The sequence below is a fragment of the Tursiops truncatus genome, chromosome 11, assembly GCF_011762595.2.
Source record: "Tursiops truncatus isolate mTurTru1 chromosome 11, mTurTru1.mat.Y, whole genome shotgun sequence".
NCBI classification, from domain to species: Eukaryota; Metazoa; Chordata; class Mammalia; order Artiodactyla; family Delphinidae; genus Tursiops; species Tursiops truncatus.
The window spans coordinates 30312990-30326693 of record NC_047044.1 but is presented as its reverse complement, the minus strand read 5'-3'; the positions used below and the strand labels follow the sequence as shown (position 1 = coordinate 30326693).

Sequence of the window (13704 nt, the reverse complement as noted above, 5' to 3'; positions counted from 1 at the left end):
ACAAAAATAATAACACTTTTAGAAGTCTAATAAATTATATATAGAGAGAGACAACATTCTATATGTGATTCGGCCTCAAATTTGTTTCTAACTAAAACCTTGGGCATGTCACAATCTCTCACGGGTCTTAACTCACCTATAAAATGAAGAAAAGATGATTATCTGGTCCAAAGTGCTGGTTTGTTATAGCTCTAGAATTTTATGAGAGGCTACAGGTTCCACACAAACACCTATGTGGTCAGGCAGGTAACATATATGAGTGAAAAAGACCAGAGTGAGAAGAACTTTTCTTGAGAGTAAATCATTATCAATCTTATATTATTCCACACTTGATAGCAATAAAAATATTTCACTTTCCTCTTAGTTTTACTCTGAGAGAAACAGTAATAAATGGTCACCAATACTGATAAATAACAGTGGTGTGGAGCTATAGGGAGTGGTGGAGACTGTGGCAAACCAGAGAGGGTAAAGTACCAAGCTATTGTTACCATATGGGAATCAGGGTCTAATGTTGTTAGATGCCAACAGCTTGTATGTTTTTAGTGAAATCTAATTGTTAATGCAGGCAATCAATTAAGAACATTAAAAAAACAAAAACAACCCTTTTCGACCATTACCATTCTGGACAAATAAAACACACCGATGGATCAAATACAGCTCACAGGCTACCAGTTTACACTATTGGATCTACTCTGCCTCCCTCATGGTACTGGAATCAGCACTTATTAAATAATTTGCTAATAATACCCCTTTAATGAAAGCTCTTACTATCATAACCCACAGAGTATTTACTGAGATTTTTTTTTGAGCACAGACTGTGCTCTGTGCTGGGATTTTCTGACATTTCATCTCCTTTGATCATCACAATAACCCTGAGAGATGTGTAGATATACTGTTACCCCAATTGTACAGGATGAAGTAAGTCTCACAGAGACTAAATAACATGTCCTAAGTCACACAACTCATTTTTTTTTAAGGAACTGAGTCTAAAGTATTGACATGTAATTATTTACAATATAATACAGAATGAAAAAAGCTGGCTATAAAAAGTATATGATTTTTAAAATTTCTTTTTTACATTTTTAATGATTGCTCATTGTTCTATTATGAAGATGGGGTATAATATACATGAACAAGCCTTTGTTATTAAACACTTGAATTGCTAGTAAAATCATGCAGGGAAGTATTTTTTCAAAACCCTGACCTGACTTCATTCATTTGAAATTATTGATTGAGGGCCTATACATAAATCACTTTATTATATATGCTATCCTCAAAGAAATGTCTGATTTGTAATTGTATCTTTGGTAAGCATATATATATATATATATATATATATATATATATACACAATTTTTAAGATATTTAAGCATTTGCCTCTGAAACACAGATCAGGCCAAATTGTATCCTTGGTCTCTTGGGTGGAAGAAAGGTAGGTTTCACACAGACAGCTCAGTGTAGAGAATTGCACAATGGATTACAGTGGTCTTCTCAGCTAGAAACTTTAGGAGATATATTGAGCCTTACATACTGAACTTTGAGAGCTACCCCTACCAGCAGGATGTACTTGGGAGTTTGTCATCTATATAGACGACAAAAAGTGGCTCCACATCTTTTCTCCATTTTCCACTTGTCAAAGCAGCAGAATCCCAAACTCCACAATTTCAAAATAATAGCTGCAGACACAGAAGGATATAACCACATTGGAGGAAAGGGACCAAGATGACGAGGCAACTTGAAAATATATAATTTTTATCATTCAGTCCAGAACATTTGAGAGTAAAAGACAAGAGTTCTTCATAATCACATTGGGATGGTAGGTTTGTACACAAAGACTATCCCTGGTAACCTGGGACATACAGTCACCCTACTATGAAGAACAGTTGTAGAAACTGGAGATGCTGAGCATGGAAAAAAGAAGATGGGGATGGAGTTTGGGGGGACATGCAAGCTGCCTTAGGTATCTGAAAGCTCCATGAAGAACTGGTTTGATATGATCCTGATTCTAGCCCTTGGAGTGACTGGACTGAGCTGAAGAGGCTTTACCATCTGATGTAATGGTCATGAGTTTGGTTGTTGAACAGTTCTGGATTCAATCCCACATGATGCTGACTAGGTGTGTGGCCATAAGCAAGTCTTAAATTACTATAAAAGGGGAATAGAGTTGTAATGACACACTGAGGTATGACATACTGAGGTAAAACAGAAAAGCAAGTCACCCAGAGTAGGGGCTCAATAAATGTTAGTGTGTGCACTGTAACTGTTGCTGAAAATAGTCAAGCATAGGACAGACCACCAGCCGGGCAATGTTTTGGGGTCTTTTAGGGATTAACTAAATGGATGGTTGGAGCCAAATTTTTTTGGACGAATTTAATTTTCATTCTTAGAAATAGAAAAAAATCAATTAGTAATATTTTCCAGGTACAAGATAAAGTGGTTTTATTTAAAATCTTATTTTAAAGATGTATACTTTTAAATAATGTATTATAAATATTTTAATATATTTAACATTCATCATAAAATGACATTTGCCTGTCAAGCTGTACATGTTGTTTATTTTTAACTATGCAAAAAAGTGTTAATATGCTAGAAAAAACTCTAAAATAGCATATTGCTTGATTTTGAGATTGCATCTATAAATATAGACTAGAATTTAAAAACCAAGTAAAATATCATGACCTGATATTTGAGATCCTTTCATTTTGCTTTCATTAAAACCAATTAGTTTATTTTAAAATTGGTCATAATTTGCTTTTCAAATAAGATAAAGAGGTTTTAACTTCTTACTAAAATGTATTTTAGGTTACTTTTTAATCACAGTAAATTAAAAAAAACCCTAAATATAATCCTCTATACAGTATATTTTCTCTTAACATTGATTTTTAAAGTACTAGAGAACCTGATGTTTTAAAAGCATTTTGTCCAAGGAAACAGGACTTCTGCTACTGAACATCTTGAAGGGCAAATTTACAAAATTACTTTTTATGCTCTTCATTATACCTTCTTGCGTTTCAGCACTGTAGTTTTCAATGCTTCCCTCTGTTTAACCCAGTAGTTCCCAAACTCTGGCTGCATAATAGAATCACCTGGAAAGTTTTTAAAAATCCTGAAGCCCAGGCCACAGCCTCTACCACAATGCCTGGGGGTGGGAGCCTGGGGCCAGTATGTTTTAAAGTTCCCTGGGTAACTCCAATGTGCAGCAAAGTTTGGGAAATATGGACTTATCCCATGGTCCATTATGGAAATAGTCATGACTAGAATCAAAAAAGCCATTAAAACTAGGTAACAGTCCCAAACCATCAGTGGTGTTCAGCTAAATAACATAGTAAAAAAAGAAAATTGAGTGGGTTACCAGCACACTCATCTGATACTCCAGATGTGCAAGAGGCAAGCAAGCTGCTTCTTTTTAAAAGGGAAAATGTTTATAGTGACTAAAAGCACAGAAAAAAAGGAAATGGAAGCAAACACTATTATTTCTAGTGAGATGAATCTCCAGGGTACTCTTCACAAAGCCTTGGGTGTTTATAAACCAGTTGGGATTTAAGGGCACTTTACAACTCTGAAAATTTCTATTTAAACCAAATTTATAGGGAGAGGCAGGAATAGCTCTTCACAGAATTGTTTCTGTTGCTACTGAGTCAATAGTACCATCTTGCATTGCTCTTTATAATTGTTAAAGTGCTTTCATGTTTCCAAGCCCATCTGAACATCCAAAATTGGGGAAGAATCGTAATAGTCACAATTCTGTTGAGGAAAATGAAGCCTCAAGGTATTAAAAGCTGGCACAAGGCAGAACTGGGACCAAACCCCAGGTCTGACTTCTAGGCAAATCCTCTTCTAACATCACATCACCTTTCCCTAAACCTCAAGAGATCTTTAAGCCTCAGCACCCTCTTCTGCAGAGGTGATTTCCCCCTAAAAAAAGCACTCTTCACTATTTCTCCCTTATATACCTGAGGTGTTGAGGGTGGAGGGAGGTGGGGCAGTACATGCACCATGAAGAGGTATACGGTAAAAAAGGGGCCAAGAATGTGGAGCTTCAAGGAGGAATCCACAGGGAAAGGAAGAGAACACGAACAGAAAATGTGGTCAGAGCAGTGGAAAGAGGGCAGATGACAACCATGTGAGGCCAGAGTTGTTAGGATCAAATAAAGAGCCATTTAACATGTGCTCTTTTTTAAACTCTGGTATTTACGTATCTATTTTTTGAGGAGAGGAGGGATGATGTGGGCAAAGTGGTGATTTAGGAAGATTTTGGGTTATGTGTTGGATAGATTGATGATGGGAAAGAAAAGAGGACAGGGATGTGGACAACACAGTTAAGAAACCTAAGTGTGTGGGCTTAAGGCAAAGAGGGAATAGACAAGGGTAATAACTGAAAATCAAGAAACTGACAAAAGTACTTGAAACCAAGGAAGAAGTATTTGTAGCAAAACAGGAAACGTAGTTGACAGTATTTCAACAAGACATCTACTTTTGGATCTGATGGCTATTTGCGTGTAGGATGACAGAACATTTAATTAGGTGATCCCTAATTGGTTGAGTGACTGGATTAAAAGGGCATTGATATCAACCTGGTAGTGGTTTTGAAAAGTAAGGCAAAGGGTTATTGGCAGATCTGTCTTAGGTCTTTCAGTTTTGTTGTGAAACAGTGGTTTCCATAAAGGAGTAGAAGAAAAGCTAATCACTTGTCTTGGGCAGCATTAAGTTGAGAAGGGTTAAGAATAAAGTAGATGATAAAATTAGGAGTCAAAGTGGCATGAATGGACTAAAGCAACAGTTTAATATAGATGGATGTAAAATCATGTTCTTTGGACCAAAAACCAGTAATAGAAATATAAGGTGAGGCAGATGTCTGCTAAAATGTGTGAAAAAAATATAGGTTTAGTTGACAGTGAAAGGTAGAATGGGAAAAGTACGTTCTAGTCAGACAAACCACATCTTGAATCCTTGTCCTGAGAAAAATGTAAAAGGTTTGGAATAAATACAATGAGGAATGACCCTTAAAAGAATAAGGGACAAATTAAAGGTTGGTTTGAGCATCAGTGAGGAAAACCAGGAAATGAGTGTGAACTGTGGTGACCAGCAAGACTGTGAGTATACTCTGAAGCTGAGGACAAGAAGTAAGTAGAGGTGGCTCAGGATTAGGAACCAAGGTGTGAAAGGCCAAGGAGGCAAAGCCATCTTAGTCAATGATGGAGCAGGAGTGAGGCAGCCAACTGCAGTACCTTCATTAGGATGGAGCCAGGAAAATTAGCCGGGAGATGATGAAAGAATCAGTATACCAACAGCCAGACTTGGTATAAAAAATAAAATTAGCAGGTGTAAAGAGCTTTTACAAAGCAAAAAAAAAAAGAAAAGAAAAAAGGATAGTTTGCAGAAGGTGCACTTATAGTCTTAGAGACTGAACTGAAAAATTACCATCTTCTATTTGGGACCATGTTGCTGAACAACACCGAGTAAAAACGTAGTACTGTGATTCATTTGGGAAACTGCATATAGGCTAAAGCAAATGAGGAAAGTACCTAGGTTCTGCGAGTTGACTAAAAATGACGCCAGGCTTATGTCATCTAGATGGAGCATAAAAGTAAAACATATAAAGAAATAAAGGGTCCACAAGACTCTTTAGTAGCTTGAAGCTTCTAGAAGAAAGCTTTGGGGCTACAAAAGCAGCAGAAAAAGCTAAGCTGGAATGGAATGCATCTGAAAAAGGCAACAGCTTCCTAACTGGTTTTCTAACTTCCAACTTCTCGCTCTGTGTTGAACAGCCAATGATCCTTTCAAAGGTCACACTCTGCCGCTCTGCTCAAAAACCTCCACTGGCTTCCCATTTCAGTCAGCCTAAGAGCCAAAGTTCTTGCCAAGGCTTATAGGCAAGCCCCCCATTGCATCTCTCAGCCTACATCCTACCACTCTCCCACTGGTTCACTCCACTTTGGTTCCTCAAAGTTGCCAAGGAACCACTTTGGTTCCTCAAAGTTGCCAAGCACCAGCTACTGGAACCTCTCGCTGGAAGGCTCTTCCAGACAACCAAGAAGTTGGCTGTTTCAGTTCCTTCAGGTCTCTGCTCAAATGTCACCTCATCTGAGAGGGTTCCCTGACCACACTATGTAACAGCATCATTTGTTACCACCTCATATAGGTCTGTCTCTCCCACCCACTACAACTTAAACTCCCGCACAGGAAGGACCTTGCTTGGTTTTCCCAAGTCTAGAACCGTATGAATTTCCCATGACAGGTACCAAATATCTGTTGAGTGAATGAATAAATGGTAAGCAGGAGATGTAGATAAAGGGCAGGAAAGCAGTTATCAGTCAGACATTTTGGGGACCAGGAAAGGGGAGACAGACACTAGCGTAGTGTTCTTAAGCAGTTGAGTCCTGGACTCAGGAAATGTGGTGTGGCTTCACCGTCACAATTCACTCTCTCCACCACCACACTTCAGTCGTTGAGACCTACTTCCCATCCCAAGTCTGTAACAGTGAGAAAGTGAAAGATTTTAGATACTACAGACTACCCTTCCTGGAGGATTTGAAGCCAACTGAAAGAGCAGGCTTATGGTTAAAAGATTTAGAATCCTAGATAAATCAAAAACAGCCTAAATTTAAATTTCTAACCTCGGATAACAGGTGTCCCTGAGTTCACGTTTTAAATATTTTTGCATTTGTCTCAAGCTACTCACTAAGGTATGCCTCAGACTAAATACTTATGATTTCAAAAGCAGCCTTACAAGAGCCTAAAAATATTATTACCTTAAAGATTATAAAATATTAATAATTATAAATAATATTTATTAATATTATTAATTAAATAAATATTAATTAAATAATTATAATAAAAATTATAAAATATTACCTTAAAGATTATAAAAATCAGCAAGCATCTTATTTTTACAGATGGGGAGGCTGGCTATTCACAAACCATAAACATTAATATAAAGTGGTATTAAAACAGTAGTGAAATAATGGCTGTAATTTTCTTATTTAAAAAATTATTAAAGTATAATGTGCAATAGGGTTACTCCCTTAGGCTAAATATTAAAACATTAAGAATTTTCACCAAGGGAAATACAGCTGGAGGACCAAATAATTCTTCAAGAAATATAAAACACCCTATTCTTCAGTTTCACAAATTTCAAGCAAAATGTTATTATCTCTTTAGTGTGATAAATTTTCATTACAAATTATTTAGGAAATAAAGCGATGACTTTTTAGACTAATACTATGAAACTTTTTCCTGGTCATTTGGTATCTTCTGAACCTGACAGGTTTGTCAAATGAATAACTCTGGCTATTAACATTAATACATACTCGTTCAAAATGCATCAACCTTATAAAAATTCCTTCCTTTTTGTAAAGAGCACTCCATGCATATACATATAACTCCTTTCACATACAAAGTCTAACTATGTGTCTAACAAGAAATTGTAACAGTAGGTTTTCAGATAGCCTAACTTTACAATTATGATTAGAAAAGAGTTATTGCCATTTGAATTTTTAAGAAATGTTTGGAAAAAATTTAAGAAACATTGTTTTCTGTTCAAAATCAGTTTTGTTATATCCACTTACAGTTTTTGAATTATGCAATTTTTGAATATTATAAATATAGATCTAGCACAAGAAAAATAGGAAAATATTTACTTTTTAAAGTACAGTGATTTAATTTAATGTATAAAGCCAACAGAATAATTGTTACTTCTGTCAGATGGTATTTTACATTTTGATAAAAAGATATATCCTTAATCATATATGTCAAGAAAAAGGGACCATAAGTTGTTGAACACTTACAATTTGTCATTTAATTTAAAAGGCACTACTGATATTACCATAAATTTTTTTTGGTGATGTGGCCTAAGTATCCTTGGCGTCAATAAAATTTAATTTTCTCAAGTAAAAAAAAAACACTACGAAACTTTGAATAAACATACCTATCTTAAAAGTATTGAATAACGAAAACTTCTAACCAAAATATGCTATTAAAAACACCGTTCTGGGATTTCCCTGGAGGTCCAGTGGTTAAGACTCCGCACATCCACCGCAGGGGACACGGGTTCGATCCCTGGTCAGGGAACTAAGATCTCACATGCTGTGGGGCACGGCCAAAAAAAAAAAAAAAAAAAAAAAAAGACTTAGTTTATCTTTCACTCTTCAGCTAGAGGAGGTCTGATTATAAGGAAAGCATGGATTATACATCTTAATCGGTGATTCTTTGCCTCAGTCTCTTCATAACCCAGGAAGGTTATGAAGAATCTTTAAGATCATCTCTGACGCATTTGATGTCAGAAAAGAACAACAAAGGAACACTTAAAATTTAAGCTTTTTAGGCACTGGGCCCTGACTCAGGTTAACAAGATGCTAGTACTGCAGTAAAAACCAATAGCTACCAGCTTGGGGTTCTTGAGAAGGTCAGCCTTGATGTAAATTCCAGCTCACCATGCGACCAAGAGCAAGTTACTTAAACTCTCTAAGCTTCAGTCTCTGCCTATGTAAAATGGCAGCAGCAGTACAGAGGGTTGTTAGCAATATTTACATGATCCACACAGAGTGCTCAGCATGTATCAGGTACTCCATAGATATTAACTTATGATATGACAAGATTCCTTTTAATAGGTAAGGAGAGAGTGTCTGTATTTAACTATCTAAAACGTAATTCGGAAGTTATGTGGTCCTTGTAACTCTGATTTAATTAAGAGAATTCTTAGGGAACTTACCGCATTGAACACCCCACCCAGATTTGGGTAGTACTGATTTGGAAACTAGTTTTCCTAGGACACAGTGCTGGTTAAGAAAGTTGTGCAAAGACTGATACCGTATAAACACATATTCATATATCTTCCTTTAATTTCCTACTTTGGAACCATTAATATTATCATGTTCAATAATGACACTGAATTCAGAGAATAGAGATTAAACATGCCTACATTTAGTATATTCGTCTGCAAGCTGAAGTATTTTTCTAACAAACAGGGAAAATGTTAAAGAAGTAGTTAAGACAGAAAGTACAAAAATAAGCTATCGAGAGTTTAAGAGACAAAATCATCTATCTATTGAAAGGAAGTTACATTATAAGGATAAAGATCATGTCCTTTTTGACATGTGCTGATAAGAGAAGTACAGGAATACAACCATGACTCCCATTACAGCATCAAACATTCTTTATGGTATTTTTATAATGCTTATTCTAAAATAAAGACAAGTTTTCAAGGATCTTTCAAAGATTGTTTTTAGTTCAGTGGTATAATTATGCTATTAAAAGGTTTTTTTGGTCTACAAATGAGTGCAACACTAATTTAAAAAGATACAGGTTGATATGGGGTTTGGACGTCAGAGTCTTAAGAGTGGAGTACGTTAAAAGAACAAAGGCAGCTGTAACATGACAGGAGCTCTCTAAAGACACAGGGAAGAAAAAATGTCAATAAGCAGAAACTTACAGAAACTTCCCTTTCTTATTCAGTTAATTTTACAAAGGGAATTAATTCAAAATTCAATCCTAATACATAATACATATATACAATCGAACTTGACAGTAGAAAACAACTCTCATGTCATAAATATGGTACTTGTATATACTCATTAACTGAATAATTTTTACTGATGGAAAAATATGGTATTAATAATCATTTAAAGTTTTCTCAGTATTTCAACAAAGTTGCTAACTTATGTTAATAATTTATTATAAAAACCAGCTGAGGGCAATTTGATTAATTTTGTTACCCTAACGTTCAGATAATTGCTATTGACAACTTTGCATTAGTTAATGAAAAAATAAGGTCTTACATTTAATGTGAAAAACTAATCTTTTTTAAAACCCAAACATTATTCTCCCCTGGACTGCAAAAATTATCTCTTGTGCTACAAAGATTGAAGACAGTGGGTAGGAGAGTAGGGACAATACACCCACTTTCATTCTAGGGGCAAGATCATGCATATTAGAACACAGCCATAACATTTCAAGTACATTACAGAATTTTCATCAATTAGGTCTTTAAAATTTCAAGTAGAAAAACAGAATTCCCAAATATGATGTTCAAATCAATTTAAATATTCAAAAAGTTCAGTCCCCATTCAGAAACAGATAAACAGTATATTTATTAAATGAGTTAAGACAAATAAACTTTACAAATAGACAAATAATAAAAGGCTCAGTGGCTAAAATAGATGGTAAGCATCATTGAAAGAAATCAACACCATCACGGTATCTCAGTTGGCTTACACGTGTAAAAAGAAATTTTCAAAGAGCAATTTCACAGAAATGAAGCCAGTTTTTTTTTTTTTTGCTTATAAACAAATCACCATTTCTTGGTTCAAAACTGACATCTGTTATGAAAATTACCATATCACATATTTATAAGATGACAAGGAGTAACTCATCTTCAAAGTGCAAGTAAGTCTATTTACAACCACAAAAAAGGCAATGATGAGGAGAAAAAGATTTTTAAAAAATATACAAAGATTAAAAACATTTGGGATGCAAAATTAAACAATTTTTTGGTTAGAGGATAAAAGAGAAAACGTGATTGAATTACAGATGCTGATTTCAGCTATACATACTATATAATGGGATCCAAGATCTTTAACAGCTTGTTTGCATTTTTTTCCACTTACATAATGCTCTGGAAATTTCTGGTAGAAATTACAGTGTCTCAAAGAGAGAAATACACACTAAGCATGTCTTGCTACTACTTCATGGATGTCAATAAGACCCGTTTATGGATTAGAGTTGGTGTAAAAAGCCATTGCCTTGAGTTGAAAAATGAATACTGTAAAAGCTCAATACAAATCCTCCAAAGCACATGCATTTCTAAATCTTTTGGTAATTACATTCATATTTAAGCATAACCAAAATAAAAAAGAAAACTGAAAACATTTCCCTTTTCTCTATTCCCTATGCCTTGTAGGCTCTCCAGTTGATAGGGTAAATTTTTAGAGCTGAAAGGGTTCTTCAAGATAGTCTAGTCCACCACCCTCATTTAGGGTAAATGATTTCCCCAAGGTCATGCAGCACGTTAATGGCAAAATCAAGACTAGAAACCAGGTCCTGACTCCTAGCCTCGTATGCTTTCCAGCATATCATGCTACCTCTTTTTACAGTATGATTTGCTATAAATACCTGATGAATAATGTACAGTTACAAATGCTGACAGAGCCAATGTTCTTCTAAGTCTTGCAGAGGCTAACTGCAAAGGACTGATGGAGAGAAAAAGATTCTCCCCCACCCACCAAAAATATCAAGCACCATCAACTAAATGTTTCTTTGCTGGGTCAGCACTCTCAGATGTTGTAGTAGTCCTCGTAAACTTTATGTCAGCCTGAGGATTGTATATCTGATGCAATCTGGGCCCTAACACAATGCCAGTTCCTAAAAGGTAAAGACAAGAGGCAAAAAGGGGGAGAAGGTAGACAAAAGAAAAAAAGACTTAAAGACTCCAACTGGCTTACAGATGGGCATTCCAGCATATGGTTAATTATTACATCTAAATATGTATATTTTTAGGACCTTTCCCACCTTTTCACATAATCTCATTTTACCTAATTTGTTATTTGGCCACTTAAGAATGAAAACAAATGTATCAAAGACAATGGTGGTCATTATTTTTTTTAAACTGTGAGACTATTTTAGGCAAACTAAACTCTATGAGGAACATGTCAAACTGCAATGATTTCCTTAATTTGGTTCTGTTAGACCTGCCACCAAGGAATTAAAGGGGGTACTTCATGGGGCTGTTACCATCTTGAAATTTATTCCAATTGTGGTTAAAGAGAACAGACCGATGCACCATATATGTAGAATTGAGTAAAGAAGCTGAAATTTCTTTTTAAAAAAACATCGCTGTGTATTTATTTAATAAAAGGGCATATTTATTTATGTTTACAAACAAGTTTCAAAAACAAAAGGAAAACATGTATGCTTCTACTTATTAACCTTTTTCAAAATGCCAACAGCCCTCATGCTGTATGAAGGTTTCTAAGGATTTATTAGAAAAATCAATACAGTTCACTCACAGCTCACCAAGACATCACTGAACTAACATGTTTAGACAAAAACAAAAAGGACTAAAGTTCTCTTGTAGTTTGATAGTTTGATTTAATTTGATTTGCCTGAAATAACAAAAGCATTTCAAGCATCTTTCATTATGTAGTTGATGTCCTGCATTAAACAATCTACTAAATTCTGAACAAAGGTTATTAGCAAGTTTTCAAAAATTTTAAAAATTAAACAGTTGTTTCAAAACCATTAAGTAGTAAATGTATTTAAGAAACTAATTAGGACAGATGCCATAACTTCATTAGAACACCACTGCTCATGTTTTTTTGTTTTGTTTTGTTTGTTTTTTGTTTTTTTAAACAAAGCATTAGTGTTATCTATTTGGCTATTAGTATTAGCAATTTATCTACAATATTTAACAAGGTAAATTGTAGGCAAAAATTTAGTACAGTTTCAATAGAAACACCCCCCCCCTTTTTTTCCTGAAAATACAGCAGTATTTGAAGGACTAATTTTTCTCTGCATCAGTTATAAGGAAGCTTCCCATCTATGAACAGGAACAAAAAAAGTATCTACAAACCTTGTAAACAGATCTGTATCATTTATAAACATAAATAATCCAAATTATTAACAGCCAACAGCAGAAATTAAAGCATCAATTCAATGATCCAGGGCTCTTTGCTTGCTTGCCCAGCTTTACTCCTCCCTCTCTCCCATCAAGGATTGAGATAAACTAAAGCTTTGCTAATACACTGTTCAGGACCATTCTTAGGTTCTACTGATGATCCACAGGTCAACTTAAGCTGAGTTACTGTTTCTGTCAGTTCATTTCTCCCACCCCCCAAAAAGCACCCTCAGTCTGGCAGAAAGCTTTGCTTTTTTTTTTTTTAAAAAAATAAATCTACATTCGTACAAGTGTGTCTTCTGTTGAAGTCCAAAGACAAGAATACTATCTTGTCCGTCACAATATGTGAAAAGACCCAGTTTCAATTTGTTTCTTTACAATGCAGCTAGTGTGTTAACATTCAGCTTACAATCAGAGTGATGTTTCCAAACTATGTAGTGGGCTTCCTGGGGATGAAGAGGTAGCAGACTTGTTCATTTCTATTGTAAGGTAAATCCCGCTGTCAACAGCATTGTTATTTTTGTTAGGAGAGGGTGGAGGACTGGAGTTACGTTTTGTAGGAGCATCATCTTCAGCATCAGTGTCATCAATAAGGGGGATATGAGGCTCTGAATCTTCTATCCTAAACTCAGGATGTGTCATAAAGTTGTGAATTGAACTTCTTGATTCCGGTTTTTCTAACCCTTCATATAAAGAACTACGAAATGCATTCACCACTCGAATCTGTAAACATCAGAAAACACAGAAAGATTATCAGTACGTCATTAGCTTAATTTAAAAATGGTTCATTTATGAGTTTGAATCCACAAACAGCTAGGTATGAGTGAATCATATTTGCATGTAATGCAGTGGAACTTGCAATACACTGTAAAAAAAAATGAATATTTTAGTAGGACACTACAGACCAACAAAACCACATACTCTAAGAATTAAGAGGTGTAGAATTCAAAGTAATACTAAGAAAATCTCATTGTCACTGGCTAAGAATTTAATAGCCATTTTATAGGATTTTTTTCCCTAAAAAAACAAAATCAAACAAAACAAACATAAAATTAACCATACACAGCTTTAGCTAATTTTTTAAATGAAAAAAA

General features: G+C 35.0%; 1 protein-coding gene across 3 annotated transcripts in view; it reads right to left on the bottom strand.

The window, feature by feature from the left end:
- Positions 1-10069: 10069 nt before the first annotated feature.
- The window catches only part of ATP2B1 (ATPase plasma membrane Ca2+ transporting 1), a 132280-nt gene continuing 128645 nt past the window's right edge, over positions 10070-13704 (bottom strand). For all 3 annotated transcript variants that reach the window (XM_033866266.2, XM_019952677.3, XM_019952675.3), the window contains one exon: positions 10070-13333. In XM_033866266.2, the coding sequence (XP_033722157.1) occupies positions 13022-13333 (312 nt within the window). In that variant the 3' untranslated portion in view covers positions 10070-13021. The remainder of the gene's footprint in view (positions 13334-13704) is intronic.